This window comes from Panthera pardus, unplaced genomic scaffold, assembly GCF_024362965.1.
Source record: "Panthera pardus isolate Hobbes unplaced genomic scaffold, ASM2436296v1 HiC_scaffold_13, whole genome shotgun sequence".
Taxonomy (NCBI): Eukaryota; Metazoa; Chordata; class Mammalia; order Carnivora; family Felidae; genus Panthera; species Panthera pardus.
In genome coordinates, this window is record NW_026526688.1 from 119,128,618 (window position 1) to 119,147,041 (window position 18,424).

Sequence of the window (18,424 nt, forward strand, 5' to 3'; positions counted from 1 at the left end):
ATAATGTAAATAACTGTTCCTTTTTGGAACTTTCTTTATCCAGTTCAAGTCTTTTCTGAAACTGGGATATTCACACTTATTAGACACAATCTTTATAAAAGCAAAGCATTTATCTCTTTGAAAACTCAAGTAATTCTTGAGAGCAACATGTTTCTTACTGACCTAAAAATAACAGAGTGTGGAAGGCCAAAGAGGAAAAATCACAGAAGAGGACTGGAAAACAATATATTTAATAGTGCACAGAGAAAATTTCTAAGTGTAGATTCTGTTGAAAATATTGATATTCAAAGGAATAGCTTTGGACACACTGCCAAAAACTTAGATTTTTCTCAATTAAAACCAAGAGTGTTAATTTATTTAGGAAAATAACATTAAGTCTTTGAAGTAAGAATGAAAGGGTTGTACAATTTAATTTCTATATAAATGATTGTTTGAATATACAAAGTATCAAATATAAACAGTAGTGTAGCAAGAAAATAAATTGGCAGAAATAATTACTCAACCAATAGCAATAATTAAGACCACCATTTGAAAGATCTTCTATACACAAAGAATGAAAAAATATTATTAGGACATTTTACAGCACACAACTGAACTCAATCCTAATTCATTACTATTATACTTCTTTCTTCTTCAGTATTAGCGGACCCACATTATCTCCTGTTAACTCATTGTGTTTATTATGTGAACCATCACAGGCAGGAAACTAGAAAGGAAAAAGAATTACAAGTATTATTTTAAAAATGATTCAATAAGTAGAAATATTTGTGAAATGCTCTTATAAAGAAAGCACATTACTTTGAAAAACAAATCACCAGACAGCTTTCCTAAGTAATGTATATTCTACACCTAACCTAACTGCATTCCAATATCACAGCAAATCTAACAACTTTAAACAGTTAATTTATTATTTGATAAATATTTTAAATAAAAAGCTTTGGATTGGTTATTCCAAGAGTCAATACAACAGGCTTAAAGGGGGATCAAAATCATCTCTTGTTTTTTGTGGAGCTCCAAATTAGAGCTCACCTCTTCACTTATTTAAATTTGAAAAGAATGTACAGTTGACCCTTGAACAATACAGGTTAGAACTGTGTGGGTCTACTTAACTGTGGATTTTTTTCTTTTTTGATAAACACAGTATAGTACTGTAAATGAATTTTCTCTTCCTTATTGTTTTCTTACTAACATTTCTTCTCTAGCTTCATTGTAAGAATAAAGTATGTAATATATCTAACATGCAAGATAAATGTTGACTGTTTATGTCATTATTAAGGCTTCTGGCCAACAGTAAGCTAATAAGTTTTGGGGGGAGCCAAAAGTTATACCCAGATTTGACTGTGCCGGTGGTTGGTGCCCCAACCTCCATGTTCAAGGGTCAACTGTAATTTAAATTCAAAATACATTATTTCATGTTTTCTTACCATGAAACTCACACATATTGTAAAATTTTTGAAAAAATTTTAAAATGAATTTAAAAATATTCACTCATAAGTAACAATAATCAAGATTTTTATATAATTTTTCCTCTGCATTTACTATGTGTATTTCTTTTTTAAAAAACAAAACTGGGATCATACTGTACTGTGCTTTTATTAATTACATCATGCTCTCCTGTCATTAAAATATTCTTTAAAAACATTACTTATAATGGCTTCCTAATATCCCATAATTTGTATTATACCATTCTTTAATCACATTCCCATTATCGGACACCTAGATTATTTCCAAAACTTTGCTATTACAATAAATGTTGTGATGAACATTACTATGCTTAAAACTTCAAATAACCTATGATCAAAGTACTCGAAGAAAACAGATCTCACCACCTACTTATAATACTCATCACTCCATACTTGTTTTTATTATTTCCACATTAAAAATCATCCATAATTATAGCTGCCATTTATTAGCTCATCTATATATAAGGCCCCGTACATATAGCATCTACTAAATCCTAAAAAATGTCTGTGATATTGATATATTATCAGAAAACAAAAAAACAAAAACCTAAAACATCGGAGATTAAAGATTCAGTAACCTGCCCAACCGAAGTCATACTGTAAGTGGCAGACATCAGTTTTGAAAACATCAGATTTCTATTCTTCCTTTTCTAATGTAGGTAAGTATCCACCATAAAATGCAAACTTTAATTTAGGAATATAAATTTTCAGTACTGAATAGTGTGGAAAAATCTTTCATTTCACAGAACCTCAAAACTAAGGATTTAAAAAGCAGAACAATTCTAACTGCACAAAGTTTCAGAGTACGTGCAAGCGGACATCTTACCGTCTTAGACCGCCAACACCTACAATAAGCTGCTTTAGTGAGACACAAATCTTCAATGTTTATTTCATTCACCACTTTGGGATTTTCCTTTTGTATCTTAAGATTAATCAAGCTATCCTTCTGTTGTTTCTTCTTCGGGAGGAATGGACGAACTGCAAGGTAGCCAAGTAGTGCAAGTACACCAAGGAAAGGCAATAACCGAAGCCATTCTGAAACTAAACACGTACAGATTTAACAGTCTGCAGCACTCTTGTAATAGAACTCAAACAGCACGTGTCATGCTTAAGTTATTCTTTACCTATGCTTTACTTCTCACATTAATTTCTTATCTATAAGTCTATGAACAAATAACAAAGTCAAGCCACCTATATCTAAGACCACTATGTTTGATTTGTCAGCTAACTGAAGAGTTGTGAAACTGGAACACAAAGTTTTGAGAAATGTATCTTATATCAAGTATCCTATTTCATTATCCCTGACCCCGCCCTCCAAGACAGTACTGAGTGCTCCACAAGGCATTTAATGAACACTTAGGGAATAAGAGGCATCTAACAATGAGAACACCAAGTATATTTGTGCTTATCTTTATTTTTATTTCAGGAATAACAATCATCATAATTACAAACAAAATTCAATGTGTGATGTATTTTATAGGTTTAGAAAACATTTCCACCATGTCTAAAATCATACAACAGAATACCCAAGAATATTTTTTTAATGTTTATTTATTTTTGAGAGGGAGAGACAAAGCGTGAGAGGTGGAGGAGAGAGAGGGAGACACAGAATCTGAAGCAGCTCTGAGCTGTCAGCATAGAGCCTGATGTGGGGCTTGAACTCATGGACCACAAGATCATGACTTGCACTGAAGTTGGATGCTCAACCAACTGAGCCACCCAGGCACCCCGGAATACCCAAGAATATTTTACCGTTGATTTAGAATTTCAGACAGAACATGTCTTCAATGCTTTAATTTACATTTTTGGTAAGACACAGTAATTCCTAAAGAAATGTTATCTAAAAGCTACTATTTTAAAGAACTAATTAAAATTTTCATACACTGAATGTTCTCATTATTAGATACCTCTTATTCCCTAAGTGTTCATTAAATGCCTTGTGGAGCACTCAGTACCTTCTTGGAGGGCAGGGTCAGGGAATATTAAGTAATATAAATAAAATGGTCCCTATGTCTATGAAGACAAACACATAAGGAAACCAAGATAAACATTTCAGCATGCACTCATCAAATGTTGGTTAGTGCCCTCCCTCTTCGGGTCTCTGTAGAGAATCCTTTCTGTTCTTAAATGTGATCATTTGACAATCTTCACTGAGTACTTACCTGATATCTTGCTCAGCACTATGTAAAAATCGCTTAGTCAAGAAAGAGAGAAAAACTAAAGATGTGCCAAGGCATGCTAATTAATGTTAGTAATAGACTATGCTAAGAGTACCACTGTATTATCTTATTTAACTCTGTTAAGCTGTGTTAGCTTAAAACAGCTGTATTTGGAGGGTACCACTATTATTCCCATTTTCATGTGGGTAAACTGCAGCTCCATAAGGAGGTTTAGTCCAGGACAATAAATCCAGTCTAGTTCTCAATCATGATAAATAAAATCCAACAAATTTAAAATTTCATCTGTCCTTCTCTTGGTAAGACTATAATATAATTGTTCTTACACTTAACTATTAAAGAAAAAAATTTTAATTTTTAATGTTTATTTATTTATTGCAAGTACACGTGCAAGAGAGAGAGGGAGAGAGAGAAAATCCCAAGCAGGTTCCGCGCTGTCAGAACAGAGCCTGATGCAATGTGGGGCTTGATATCACCAACTGGGAGATCATCACCTGTGCAGAAATCAAGAGCTGGATGCTTAACTGACTGATCCATCCAGATGCCCCAAGATAATTTTAGATTATAATAAGAGCTATGAAGGAAACAAACAGAATGATAAAAGAAAGAAAAAGATTATCCTAAGGACCAAGCAGGATAGGTTGACTCCAACTTTCCGTAAGGAAGTCAGGAAGGAAAAACAGATCTTTAAGTCAAGACCTAAAGACAAGAAGGTGGGGGGCTCAAAGACTTGAGAAAAAAACTTTCAAGGCACAAGAGTACATGTAAAAGAAGCTTCCAATTTCACAGGATTGTTGGGAGGAGTGAATGAAGTTGGAAACCACTAGAAAAAGTACAGAACACTATGTGAAAGAAAGCTACTAATACATTCTGCCCTGAAACTACAGTTATGTAAATATCTGTCTCCTCCCCAACTCCTGGTCCTCTAACAGAGACTTATATAAACCAAGACTTCAATTAATTTTAACTGAATTGAGTCTGTACTCCATTACACTGACATTTAAGATAACTCCTACTAGGTATGCACTTGTTTGCCTTTATTCAAGGCCTATGAATGATAACAGTGTAAGGTGACAAATAAGAATTCTGTTTAAAATATTTAAGAAAAAAACTTTAAGCACCCTCAAGAAATATAAACCTCATAGACAGATCAGGTGATAAGACAGGTGAAGATACAAAAATTACAAGACACAGTTCCTACCCCGAAGAAGCTTTTCACCTAGTATGGACTACAGATCTATAAGAAAAGAATTAAGTACTGTATGGTATGTGCAATTATAAATAAGACAGAAGACATGATTAACTCTGCAGGGATGAGCAAAGGCTTTTACATAGAGGTTGGCACCTAACCAGGTTTCTGAAAGATGAATAAGACTATAGGAGTCCACTATGCTGACCGCTCAGAGCCTGGAGCCTGCTTTGGATTCTGTGTCTCTATCTTTCCCCCCTTTCCCACTTGCGTGCATTCCTCTCTCTCAAAAATAAACATCAAAGAAAAAATTTTTTAAAAAGACTATAGGAGTCCATAGGCTTATGGGAGGGGGAGCTACCTTTCACACAGAAGAAACAGCATAAGCAAAGGCACAAAGATACAATGTGCATAAAAAGTTGGGGGAAGTAAGCACAACAATATTGCTGGAATATGATGAAATAGGAGAGGGACTGTAGAAGTGGTCAGGTGCCAGATGATAAAAATCAATAGGTAGGTAATAATCTACCCTGTACATAAAAGGTAAACCACCGATATTAAGAATATCACTGCCTATTAATGTAACTGGAAAGCTGTTCATTTATGAAATCAGATGGAATTAAGGTATCAGATGGACGATGGACTAGTGGAGAGACAGAGGGAAGGGCAGAGGGGGATGTTAGTGGGAGGGCAAGAGGCAAGACAATCTGTTAGAATTCCACTGAAATAATTCCCCCCAAAATAATGCAAGTTTAAACTAAGGCAGTAGCCATTAAAGCAGAGGACAAATGGAACCCCCAAAACTGCCTGAACGGTGTATGTGTGCATGCATTTTTTGAGCAGACAGTCTGATGCTTTTACTGGGATCACAGAGCAGGTCTGTGATCAATCTTCACATACCTTGAAACTTAAGAACCATTAACTCAAGTAGTAAAATCAATAGGATTAGGTGAGTGATCAAGTATGGAGCATAAATGGAGGAGGTGAGGGTCCTTCATGATTCCCAGATTTCTGGTTTCATTATCTGGATGAATGGAGATACTGGTCTCTAATTCAAAAACAAAACAAAACAGAACATAACAAGGGCAGTTTTAAGCAGCAAGAGACCAGTGAAGTGTTGTAGAAGAAAGGGAAAAATATGAAGGAAAATATTCCTTAAAGAATATAAGGGAGAGACTAAAGGTCAACAGTTAAAAGCAAAAAATTAGGAATACTGAAGGATTGCATAAGTCATAGCTTTCTTTGAAACAGTGAAATAGTCTAATGTGGAAGTTGCTCTTCAGAGCCTAAAAGATGCCATCTCTCGGGGCACCTGGGTGGCTCAGTTGATTAAGCATCCAACTCTTGATTTCAGCTCAGGTCATGATCTCACAGTTTGTGGGATTGAGCCCCATGTCATGCTCTGCACTGACAGCACAGAGCCTGCCTGGGATTCTGTCTCCCTCTCTCTACCCCTACCTCTCTCTCTTGCTCTCTCAAAAATAAACAAACATTGGGGCGCCTGGGTGGCGCAGTCGGTTAAGCGTCCGACTTCAGCCAGGTCACGATCTCGCGGTCCGTGAGTTCGAGCCCCGCGTCAGGCTCTGGGCTGATGGCTCGGAGCCTGGAGCCTGTTTCCGATTCTGTGTCTCCCTCTCTCTCTGACCCTCCCCCGTTCATGCTCTGTCTCTCTCTGTCCCAAAAATAAATAAAAAACGTTGGAAAAAAAAAATTAAAAAAAAAAATAAAAAAAAATAAACAAACATTAAAAAAAAAAAAAAAAAAAGATGCCAACTCTCTCTGCTCTGCCAGAAAGACAAGAAAGATAAAGAAAAGATATCACTGAGAGACCTACAAGGGAAGTGGTTTACTAAGGGATAGCTTTGTTTCATTTAGGGTAAGGAGGTACATATATGAAAAATTATCAAGTAGACAAGCTAGGGAGCACCTGGGTGGCTCAGTCTGTTAAGTGTCAGACTTTGGCTCAGGTCACAATCTCACGGTTCATGTGTTCGAGCCCCACGTCGGGCTCTGTGCTGACAGCTCAGAGCCTGGAGCCTGCTTCAGATTCTGTGTCTCCCTCTCTCTCTGCCCCTCCCCTGCTTGTGCTCTCTCTCAAAAAAAAAAAAAAAAAAAAAAAAAAAAATTAAAAAAAAGTTTTTTAATAAAAAAAGTAGACAAGCCAGGAGTAGAAGATAACAGTGTGAGAGAAGATCAGGGGTTATGGGATGGGGTAAGTATTTTTGGCTGTAATTAAATCAAGGAGATGGCTGACCTCAACATTCAATCCACTAAAAACATACCCAGTTAGGCAACATTTTGATTATTCATTTGAATGTAAAAGGCTTGAATTTCCTTAAATTTTTTCCTTTACTTCAAATTTTTCACTTCAGAAAGATTTTCTTCCTCTACCAGTGAATTTCTCCTATTTCCAATTTTTTTAAATCACCTGTTTCTAAGTTAAAAACAAAAATTAGGGGTGCCCGGGTGGCTGAGTCGGTTAAGTATCTGACTTTGGCTCAGTTCATGATCTCGCCATCTGTGAGTTCAAGCCCCACGTCAGGCTCTGTACTGATCGCTCAGAGCCTAGAGCCTGCTTCAGATTCTGTGCCTCATTCTCTCTCTGTCCCTTGCCCACTCATGTTCTGTCTCTGTCTCTCTCTCAAAAATAATTAATAAAACATTTTAAAAAAACCACACTAATACTAAAATACCAAGCAGGATTCTAATATGCATTTTGCAATATTCTATTTCCCACTATTAAGATAAACAACAAATAGACTAAGAAGGTAGAGTAAAAGAACCAGTACCATCAGACAAACAAAACATACACAGAAAAGAACATTTCAAAGCAACCTGAGTAGCAAGCAATTTTAACATAAATTTTTTTTAAGTTTAAATGCTGTTAAAAGAAGGTATAGTATCTCCTTAGAGAAAAAGAATGTGGCTTAAGACAGGGCAGATTCAAGACAGGCTACAGGGGCTCCTGGGTGGCTCAGCTGGTTAAGCATCAGACTGTTGATTTCGGCTCAGGTCATGATCTTGCTGTCATGAGACTGAAACCCATGTAGGGCTCCGCGCTGGGAACTGAGCCTGCTTAAGATTCTCTCTCTCCCTCTCTGTGCCCCTCCCCCACTTGCATACACTCTCTCTGAAAATAAACCCTATTACACCCTATTCCTGACCAAGATATATAATCAAATACTATGATAAAAACATTTGTAAAAGTACAATATAGATACACATGGCTCTCGATGAGGAACTATATTCTAAGAAACTAGGACAGACTTTTTTCCCTTCTCAAAATGTGGCATATAATGATATTATAAAAATAATATTGGCAACTTGGCTGCTGATACTTTAATAACAGATTTTCTTGTGTACCGTTTATAGGTTAAGACACAGAAACGATTTCTATTTCTGGACTGTAAAAAGAGAAAAGTAAAATCTTTTCAATGGATGGTTTTACTATTACCACTCAAAACCTAATACAGACTGTTCAGGACCAAAATCCAATAGAATGAAATTAATGATCAATTTAAAAATCTTTTTTCCATTCATTATTATGAATAGAACAGTGTCTCAGTGTCCAGAACATTTCCTGGACCAAGTCCTCAATAAATACCTGATGACCTGAGAAAATTTACACTGCAAGGTAGTTAGATGGCAGAAAATGTTTTAATGAGGCTGAAATTGTTCCCCACAAAGCCTAGTATAATCTTTAAATCTTTAATTACACTAACTTTTAAATATAGTTGGTCTAACTAGGAAGAGGGGAAAAAACTTTTGTAACTTATAGTAACTATGTAAATATCTTCCCAAATTCTCAAAAACAGTTTCCTAAAATAAAATTCTTTAATCTTTTAGAAATAACTTTTATTATTTACGTTATTATTAATAAATGCAACTTTCTAGTTTGAACTTATTTCTTATACATTCCTACTGAGAAACCTCACCTTTTGTTCATTTCTTTAAAAAAAAAAAAAAGAGATACATTTTACATACAAGAAAATAAACAGATCTCAGGTGTTTAGCTCTTCAGTTGTGACAAACATACCCCAGCAGCCTCTACTGAAAATATGTAAAAACATGCAAAATCCTCCATCACCCAAGAAAGTATTCTTCTGCCCTTAGAAGTCTATCCTTCCACCACTGATGTCTATCACTAAAGCTTTTTCACTCAACATAAAGTTTTTGAGATTCATCCAGTGGAACAGTAATTCATTCCTTTTTATTGCTAACCAGTATTCCACTTTGAGTATACTATAATTTGTTTATCCACTCTCTTGTTGTCAGATATTCGGGTTGCTTCCAGTTTGGAACTATTATAAATAAGGCTACTATAAAACATGCTTGTAGAAGTGTTCTTGTGGATATAGGTTTTCAACTCTGTTCCACTTGTAAATTCTTTGTTCAAAAGTGGCCCTTTCTGGATAAACAGAGCTAATGCTTTTGATGCTGTCAGCTCTGACATGTTTGTGTTACTCTGGAAAGAATATTATGATGGTCTTGGGAGTCACTGCCTTGTCTTTAGGAGCAAAACCATTATTTTTCAAAGAACCAAACAGGGTCAAGAAGGGCAAAGCTATATGTTCAAAGTTTCATAGCAAGCTTTTAAATCCAGAAGCAAACTGTTTCTGACTTTCGAATAGGAAGATTTTATTGTTGTTGTCATGCTTTAAAAGTTTACACAACAGGGAAAGTTTTTTTTAAAGGTCAAAGTATTGGAATAGACTATACTTCCAAGCAATATACAAACTTACTTTAAAAGCCTCACTGTTAAAAATGTGACCTAAATAAAAATAGATAAGTTGTTTCTGATAGATAAGGACTGTCTGTAAATAGTGTATGGTGATTAAGGATCTCCAAGTGTTTACTAAGAATGCAGAGTCATCATGAGACAGTCTATTGCTTTAAAAAACCACTAGATCTAAATAGGGAAGAAAAAACAGGCAAAAATAATATAAACTGTAACTTTGTTTGCTCTAGTTTTCACAGATAGAAAATGCAAACACTTTTGGTCTCCTAGACATTTTTTAAAAAAAATTTTAATGTTTATTTATTTTTGAGAGAGACAGAGTGTGAGTGGGGGAGGGTCAGAGAGAGAGAGGGAGACACAGAATCCCAAGCAGGCTCCAGGCTCAGAGCTGTCAGCACAGAGCCCGATGTAGGGCTCGAACCCACCAATCATGAGCTTATGACCTGAGCCGAAGTCCAACACTCAATTGACTAAGCCACCAAGGCACCCCTGGTCTCCTAGACATTTTAACAATTGCTGAAAAGTTATCTTTCAGGTTTTTGACTCAACAGAAGTCTAAGTATGGATTCTGTAAGTAGCTCAATCAAGACAGATGTAATTAGCTACTAAAATCTACTCTGAAGGGGAGACAAAGAGTGGAAATTGGTCATTGGAAATTTTCTTCCATAGTGCTCCAAAACAGATTCTGCAACTATTATATTGTCACCGTCCAGTATGAAACAGACTATCTCAATTTTTCATAGAGCAATTATTACAAACATGTTAATGTTTCCTAATAAACAATACAATGAGAACTAAAGTGTAGACACATTGTAATGGAACTTAAATATATGTTTTTAAGATACTTATCAGAGTTATCACTATTTCTGAGAATCAGTCCTCACTTTAAATATTTAACAGCTTTGAAGAAGTTACTATGTATTATTGATTTAAGGGGGAAAAGGTTTTTGAGTTTCCTTAATGCCTTTAATAGAAATTAAATATTTGTTGACAGCGGAAATCTTTAAGGCAAAAATAAAAACAAAGAAAACTTCTAAAATCTAGCCACTAAATAAAACATCATACTTTCTATCTGCTCCAACTATATTCTATTCACAAAAAATTGAAACTAATATAAAACCAAATGTCACAAAATGATCATATTCTTTATTACCACTTTGGTGCATACATTCAAGGGTATAATAAAAGGAGAAAAACTAACAATTGGTATAGGGCTACTTAACCACTGAATATTACAAATAATATATATATACACGCAAACATTCCAAATTTCCAACTGCAGGGGAATGGTTAAGCCTACCATGTTACTCTAAAAGAAAACTATACAGTTGTTAGAAAGAAGATGAACACGTTAAAATATATAAAGTTCTAAAGTAAAAGCAATGATACAGGGTTTAAAAAAGCCAAAATTGTATACAACTGATGAAAATCCATCAGAATAGGATCAAAAGAAGACTTTGATGTTTATAAATACTTGATTTGACACATTTTTTTCACTTTATGTTATTTTTATGCGGCTTTGGATGTTTAGATATTTCTTCTTAATAACCGTTAATTATTCGGTTACTATACTTTCTATTTAATTACATGCTTTCAGGGGCACCTGGGTGCCTCAGTTGGTTAAGTAGTTAAGCATCCGACTTTGGCTCAGGTCATGATCTCACAGTTTGTGAGTTCAAGCCCCACATCTGGCTAAGGTCAGTGTGGATCCTGCTTCTGGTTCTCTTTCCCCTTCCCTCTCCCCCTTGAAATAAACCTAAAAAAAAAAAAAAAAATACATGCTTCCGATCAAACCGTTGGAATGTCACCCAGTTCACCCCATCTAAATCTATTACTGGACTACCTCATTTTTTAAATACTATCCTTTTTTAGGGATAGTATTCTCTTAAAAAACAACCAAACAAACACCTTCCCTGTATTAGGAGGTTAAATTCATCTCCCAATAATCTTCACTGATTTGGTCCTAGTTCTGTCTTTTGGTCTACACAGAATAAATGTTATTCTTCCACCAGTAAACCTTCAGCTACCATAAAACTCCAGACTGCTCCAGGCTAAACAACTCTATCTCAAAATTGTCTTCATGAATCATGTTTCATTCCCTGACACTGAGACGTATGAGTTCAAAGTTTGCCGAATCAATATGGTTTTTGTTTTTTTCTCTCACCACCCTGATCAGTCTCAGTCTGGTTTACAAATATTCCACTTACAACGTAACACTCCCAACAATGTCTCCCAAGTGTTGACTGCATTCTAGAAATTTTCGTCCTTTTGATGTGAAATCCTGAATTGTGGGTTCTTTTCTTGTAGAGGAAGGATCTAAGTACAGAAAGTTATATATATTCATTAAATTTCACTTTCTAAAATCTGGTCCATCATACTAGCCTTTGAACACCTTTTGGCTAACTGATCTTTCCTCAAGTTGCCTCCAGGCCCATAGTAACGGAGTTGGCCTAAAATGCCCCGGGGTAGTTCAAGTCTTCCCTATGGGAATGGAGGCTACTCTCCAATTTTGTTACCAAATAAAACTGCCATACACATATTGCGTGCCTGTTTCTCTCCCACGCACACACAACCTGTGAGTAAAACAGCGCCGAGAGCTGGAAATGCCTAATTCACAGCACCTTAGATAGCTATGACTTTAAAATAAAAAGCACACTGCAGTGACCCGATGGAGATGAAAAATATGGGCCCGCCACAAATTCAGCACCTCCTCTGCAAAACCCTGGTCCCCCGTCACAGAAGAACACGGCAGAGCCACCAGGACAAGGACGGAAGGACGGAAGCCCCCAAGAACCCACAGGAGGAATCACTCGCGCTCCACGGCGGCTGCGCCAGCGCTCGCCCCCGCCCTCTGCGCGCAGGGTCACGGGGTAACGTGCCACTCGCCAAGCCCCGCCCCGTCCCTTAGCCCGAGGATGTTTAGACCACCCCCGACTCCCACCTTGAGAAACTTGCAAGGACAGGGACTGACGGAAGGCGAGGGTTACCTGTGAGACGGGCGAACCCGGTAATGCTCTCGGGGACAGGGAGCCGCTTTAGATAGGCGGGGAGCTGCACCTTCACGATACGGGCCACGCTCTCCAGCACCATCCTCGCGAGCAGCGTCCACTCCCCTCTGAGACCGCGCCGCTCTCCGGCCAAGCTGCCGCGCCTGCGCCGAGAGGAGAAGCGGCCGGCGGGCGTTGCGGCCTGGGTCCCGCGGCCTGCAGGAGGGGGCGGCGCTGGGGGCCCCCGGGGGAGAGGTGACCTGCTGGGCGCCGATTGGCAGCGGGCGAATGACGTGCGCGCCCCGCGGACGCCGAGGGGGCGCGCGCGGCCGCGAGGTGCGGAGCCGCGGGAATGGATGAGTAGGGCCGCCCTCCGTGGTAACACGGTTTTGAAGAGGGCCTGCGTACACGCTGGGCCCTTCATATCTGTAGACGGTGGAGGCCAGGAGAAAGGATACTGTGTGCGATGAGGTAAAGCATGTGAGAGTGCTTTGTAACCGGAAAGTGCCTTTCAAAAGTGAGTTGCTCCTCTCGTCGCTTTTTACTTCGGCCGCTCTCGTCCCGACCCCTTCTTCCTGGAACTGGTTGGGTACCTTGGCCCTAGCCTTGCATACTCATCTAAGAGCACCCTCCCCGTCTACCCTGCGGTGCCCAACTCCGTTCCCTCGCCCCTGCAAGCCAGGTTTTTTTTTTTGTTTTTTTTTTTTTTAAGTTAAAATACCTGAGCTACGAACTGCTTAAATTAAGCTTTGCCACTCGGCAGTTTTGTGCAACTCTGAGGGTTTTTTGTTTTTTTTGTGTTTTTTTTTGCAGCTTAGATAAGACCCGTGATATTCCTTCTTTCGATACTTTCAGTTCCTTCTGCAGATGATCAGTTCTTTTTTCGGTTAACTAAAACTAGGAAAGTGTAAAGGAATATAAACCTTTAAAGCGACTTTTATGGTGCAGGATTTCTACTATAAGCTAAAGTATCCGTGAAGATCTTTAGATTTTATTTTTATTAATATCTTTTTAAAAACTGAAGAGTGGAAGGAGACCGCTTCACTTCCTTGCAACACCTGCCTTGACATGACTTTGTTTCCTATTTTTACCAAAGTGAAATATCCCTAGTAATGCCCTTGGTGACTGCGTGTTGTGTATGTGGTGTGATATCTTAATAAGGTGCCTCCTTACAGTTCTGAGCTCCACCTGACTATTAACATAATACCAACGAACTGATCATGGTCCGGTATTTCGTTTTGTGTGACTTAATGTTAACAGCTAGTTGTAATAAATACGTTTTATTCTTTATTTTTTCCCTTGTTATTTTCATTTTAAAGCGAGGAAAGGAAGACATTTTTTAAAGTAACTTTTCGTTCTCTAGACTCTTTGATTTTTAATATCTGTGATGGTTTTCACTAAAAAAATAAATAACCGTATGAGAGTTAGTTGAATTCAGATCTAGATAAACCAATTTCCTATTGTTTTACCTTGTTCAAAATCCAATTACATTGGAAATTCTATGAAAATGCTTAGATACAGGTTCATGAGCTAGAGCAATATAGAACGTTATATACAAAGTGATGATCGAAAGGTTGTTTACATTAGTATTTCCTTTCCATTCTTTTTGGGAACTTACTTTTGGTTTAGTGAAAGAAGGACCCTGAAGTTTGTTTATTCTGAATTTAATATTCTCAAACATCCTTGTCTTCTGGACTGTTCTGTTAGGGGTTATCTTTAATAATCTCTGCTGGTCATATGTAGAAATACCCTTGGGGAGATGATTGCGGTAGGAGTGTGTTGGGAGTGAGGGAAATAAAGGGAGGAAAGGCTTGGAGACAGCCACTAAATTTTCTCAATTAAAGGCTCTGTGGTCTTGACAAGGGCAAAACAAGCTATGTTGAGTGAGATTCTTTAGGCTTCTGAAGTTTTTCTTTAAAGGAATTAAAAAATAAATACTTCATTTAAGACATACAGCATAGTAAAATGCTGAGGTGCCGAAGGTACAATTTGGTGTGACCACTGCACAGATAAATATAGAGAGAATAATGTATCCAACACCTAAGCAATAGAGCTTCTTTTGGTCCTTCCAACCATGGTTGGTCCCCGTACCACCACCACCGCCGCCGCTGCTGCCACCACCGCTATTCTGCCTTGCTTTGAATGTTCTTTAACTTCATATAAAAGGAATTATACAGTATGTAGTTCTTCTGTGACTGGGTTCCCTGAGCAGTTGATGTAGATAGCTGATTTGCTATTTCCAAGTAGAAGAAATACAGTAAGTAGAAGTCTCTCATCCATTGATCTTCCTTTCTTCTTCCTTCCTTTTTCCTTCCTCCTTCCTTCCTTCCTTCCTCTTTTTTCTTTCTTCTTCCTTTCTTTCTTTCATCTTAAAATTTAGAGAAGATGCATTACATGAACTACATTCATGTATAAAAGGAGATAGTTCCTAACCGAATCAATAAAAATTCTTACTGTGTATTATAGGGAATAGTTTCTTAGATTCTTTTTACCTTAAAATTTAAATCTTGGGGCACCTGGGTGGCTCAGTCGGTTAAGCGTCTGACTTCAGCTCAGGTCATGATCTCACAGTCTGTGAGTTCAAGCCCCACGTCGGGCTCTGTGCTGAAATCTCAGAGCCTGGAGCCTGCTTCGGATTCTGTGACTCCTTCTCTCTCTGCCCCTCTACCTCTCACGCTCTGTCTCTCTCTTTCTCTCTCTCAAAAATAAATAACCATTAAAAAACAAAATTTTAGGGGCGCCTGGGTGGCGCAGTCGGTTAAGCGTCCGACTTCGGCCAGGTCACGATCTCGCGGTCCGTGAGTTCGAGCCCCGCGTCATGCTCTGGGCTGATGGCTCGGAGCCTGGAGCCTGTTTCCGATTCTGTGTCTCCCTCTCTCTCTGCCCCTCCCCCGTTCATGCTCTGTCTCTCTCTGTCCCAAAAATAAATAAAAAACGTTGAAAAAAAAATTTAAAAAACAAAACAAAACAAAAAAAACAAAATTTTAATCTTATGGGACTCCTGGGTGGCACAGAAGGTTAAATGTCTGACTCTTAATTTTGGCTCGGGTCATGATCACAGTTGATGGGATCCGGCCCCACAGTTCAGACCTGCTTGGGATTCTCTGTCGCCAGTTGGCACGTGTGCACGCTCTCTCTCGCTGTCTCAAAATAAATAAATAAACATTAAAAAAACCAAATAAATTTAGGGACACTTGGGTGGCTCAGTCAGTTGAGCATCCAATTTTGGCTCAGGTCATGATCTTGCAGTTTGTGAGTTCAAGCCCTACATTGGGCTCTATGCTGACAGCTCAGAGCCTGCAGTCTGCTTCAGATTCTGTGTGTCCCTCTCTCTCTCTCTTCCCCTCCCCAACTCCTATGCATGTGCTCTCTCTCTCTCAAACATAAACGTTTTTTAAAAAATACATCTAAATCTTGAAAAATAAAATTTAAATCTTGTTTCATTTATATTTTAAGTTTATTTTGAGAAATATTTTGAGAAAGAGAGAGTGTGTATGTACACAAGTTGGGGAGGGGCAGAGAGAGAGGGAAAGAGAGAATCCCAAGCAGGCTCCACACTGCCAACACAGAACCTGATGTAGGGTTGTGAACCATGATGAACCATGAGATTATGACCTGAGTCAAAACCAAGAGTCAAATGCTTAACCAACAGAGCCACCCATGCACCCCTGTAATAAGATATTTATTAATGGTTGTTATGACTAGGTATAATTGTTTTGTGTGTATAATGAATGGTTAGTATCATCATCAATGAATGAGTCTTTACTCTGGCTTTGAGATCTTAAATTCAGAAATACTACCTTCTGACCACAACCTTGTATATTTGTTTATACATCTTCTACTCCCTTACTCCTATGAAACTTATTCTTTGACTTAAAGATATTTAGTGTTGAAACCATCTCTGTTATTCTAGTCTGTTAGTCCATTCCTGGATTTATTTACTTTTTCCATTCCTCCAAATCTTCACTATTTTACATTATTTATTTATTAAGCTTTCTAATTGTTACTACCAGACTTATTTTGAGCTTCGATGACCTTGAATTCTAGTTAACAGATAAGCTCTCCTCACCAGCACCTCTGAAGATAGCTATATAATTCCTCCTATAACTAGCGTCAGTCCTTCTCGCCTAGTCTTCTGCACCCTGTGTTCTGGAGCTCATCCTCCAAGATTTTGCTTCATCAGTTATTTCCTCAGATTTTCATTTTTCTTGATCTCTACTGGCCACAGAACCTGATGATCTTCAGGCCTTTAGATTTCACCAACTATTAAGTTTTATAATTGCGAAAATGTAGGTTCCCCAACTTTTTATTTTGTCAAGAAAATATATTTAAAAGCAATATAACAGCACGCCCTGGGTTGGCCCAGTCAGTTGAGAGTCACTCTTGATTTCGGCTCAGGTCATGATCCCAGGGTAGTGGAATCGAGCCCTGCATCGGGCTCTGTGCTGAATGTGGAGCCTATTTGGGATTCTCTCTCTTTCTGACTCTCTCTCCCTGCTTGCATTCTCGCTCCCTCTCTAAAATAATAATAATAATAATAATAATAATAATAATAACAATAATAATAATAAATTTAAGGAGTGCCTGGGTGGCTCAGTCCATTAAGCATCCAACTCATGGTTTCACTCAGGTTATTGATCTCACTTTTCATGAGATCAAGCCCCACGTCAAATCCCCTGCTTGAGATTCTCTTTCCCTCTCTCTCCTCTCTCTCTCTCAAAATAAATAAACTTGAAAAAAAAATAAAAGCAATATAACAAACAACAAAAAAACCTCTGCCATTAGGGGTGCCTGAGTGGCTCAGTCAGTTAAGCGTCCGACTTCAGCCCAGGTCATGATCTTACAGTTCGTGAGTTCAACACGACAGCTCAGAGCCTGGAGCCCGCTTCGGATTCTGTGTCTCCCTCTGTCTGCCCCTCTGCTGCTTGCACTCTGTCTCTTGCATTGTCTCAAAAATAAATAAACGTTTAAAAACAAAACAAAAAAAAAAAACCCTCTGCCCCTTACTACTGGAAGGTAGTATATCGTAACAGTTAAGACCACTGACTCTGGAACTGGACTGTTTGGACTAGAATTCTGGCTCTGCCAAGGTAAATTATGTAACCTTTCAAAATGTAGATAGTATTGGGGTGCCTGGGCGGCCCAGTCAATTAAGTGTCCGACTTTGGCTCAGGTCATGATCTCGTGGTTCGTGAGTTCGAGCCCCACGTCGGTCTCTGTGCTGACCGCTCAGAGCCTGGAGCCTGCTTCAGATTCTGTCTCTCTTTCTCTCTGCCCCTCCCCTGCTCACACTCTTGTCTCTGTGTCTCTTTCTCAAAAATAAGTAAACATTAAAAAAAATTTCTTTAAGCTAGTTTAAGAAATATAGATGGATGGATGGATGGATGGATGGATGGATAGATAGAACCTAGATAGATAGATAGATAGATAGATAGATAGATAGATAGATAGATAGAACCTACCTCTTAAGGTTGTACTGTATGTAGAAATTTAGTGGATTAAAACATATAAAGCAACTAAACTCACCTGGCATATATACATGCACAGTTGTGTTAATCTTTTATCATTGTCATAATTATTTATATCACTATTAGCACATCTTTTTATTATAGCTGTATTTTGTTTTGTTTTTCACAGTGGTTGCTGTAGGGCTGCATGGTCAGTTTGATAGTGCAGTGTGTCAGTGCTAATCACATGTGGCTCTTGGGTATCTTATTAAGATTGCTGTAAATATAAAATGCTTAAGGGGACCCCACACAGATTTCTGGACTTCTTCAGAAACAAAGAGTAGATTGTACAAGTTTATGGAGAGAAAAAAAACAGGTTTCATGTGATGTACACAAAGGTTAATGTGCTGCACTTCTGAGTAG

General features: G+C 38.1%; 1 protein-coding gene and 1 long non-coding RNA gene across 5 annotated transcripts in view; one reads left to right on the forward strand and one right to left on the reverse strand.

Moving 5' to 3' along the window:
* Window positions 1–211: 211 nt before the first annotated feature.
* Window positions 212–12,663, reverse strand: CISD2 (CDGSH iron sulfur domain 2). The gene is made up of 3 exons (XM_019416103.2): window positions 12,555–12,663; window positions 2,290–2,504; window positions 212–706 (listed from the first exon to the last, which is right to left on the reverse strand). The coding sequence occupies exons 1-3, from the start codon at window positions 12,655–12,657 to the stop codon at window positions 617–619; spliced, it is 408 nt and encodes a 135-aa protein (XP_019271648.1). The 5' UTR covers window positions 12,658–12,663; the 3' UTR covers window positions 212–616.
* A 157-nt stretch (window positions 12,664–12,820) lies between these two features.
* Window positions 12,821–18,424, forward strand: part of LOC109247519 (uncharacterized) — a 43,837-nt gene continuing 38,233 nt past the window's right edge. For all 4 annotated transcript variants that reach the window (XR_002071769.2, XR_008421722.1, XR_002071767.2 and 1 more), the window contains exon 1: window positions 12,821–13,071. This is a non-coding gene — a long non-coding RNA (uncharacterized LOC109247519). The remainder of the gene's footprint in view (window positions 13,072–18,424) is intronic.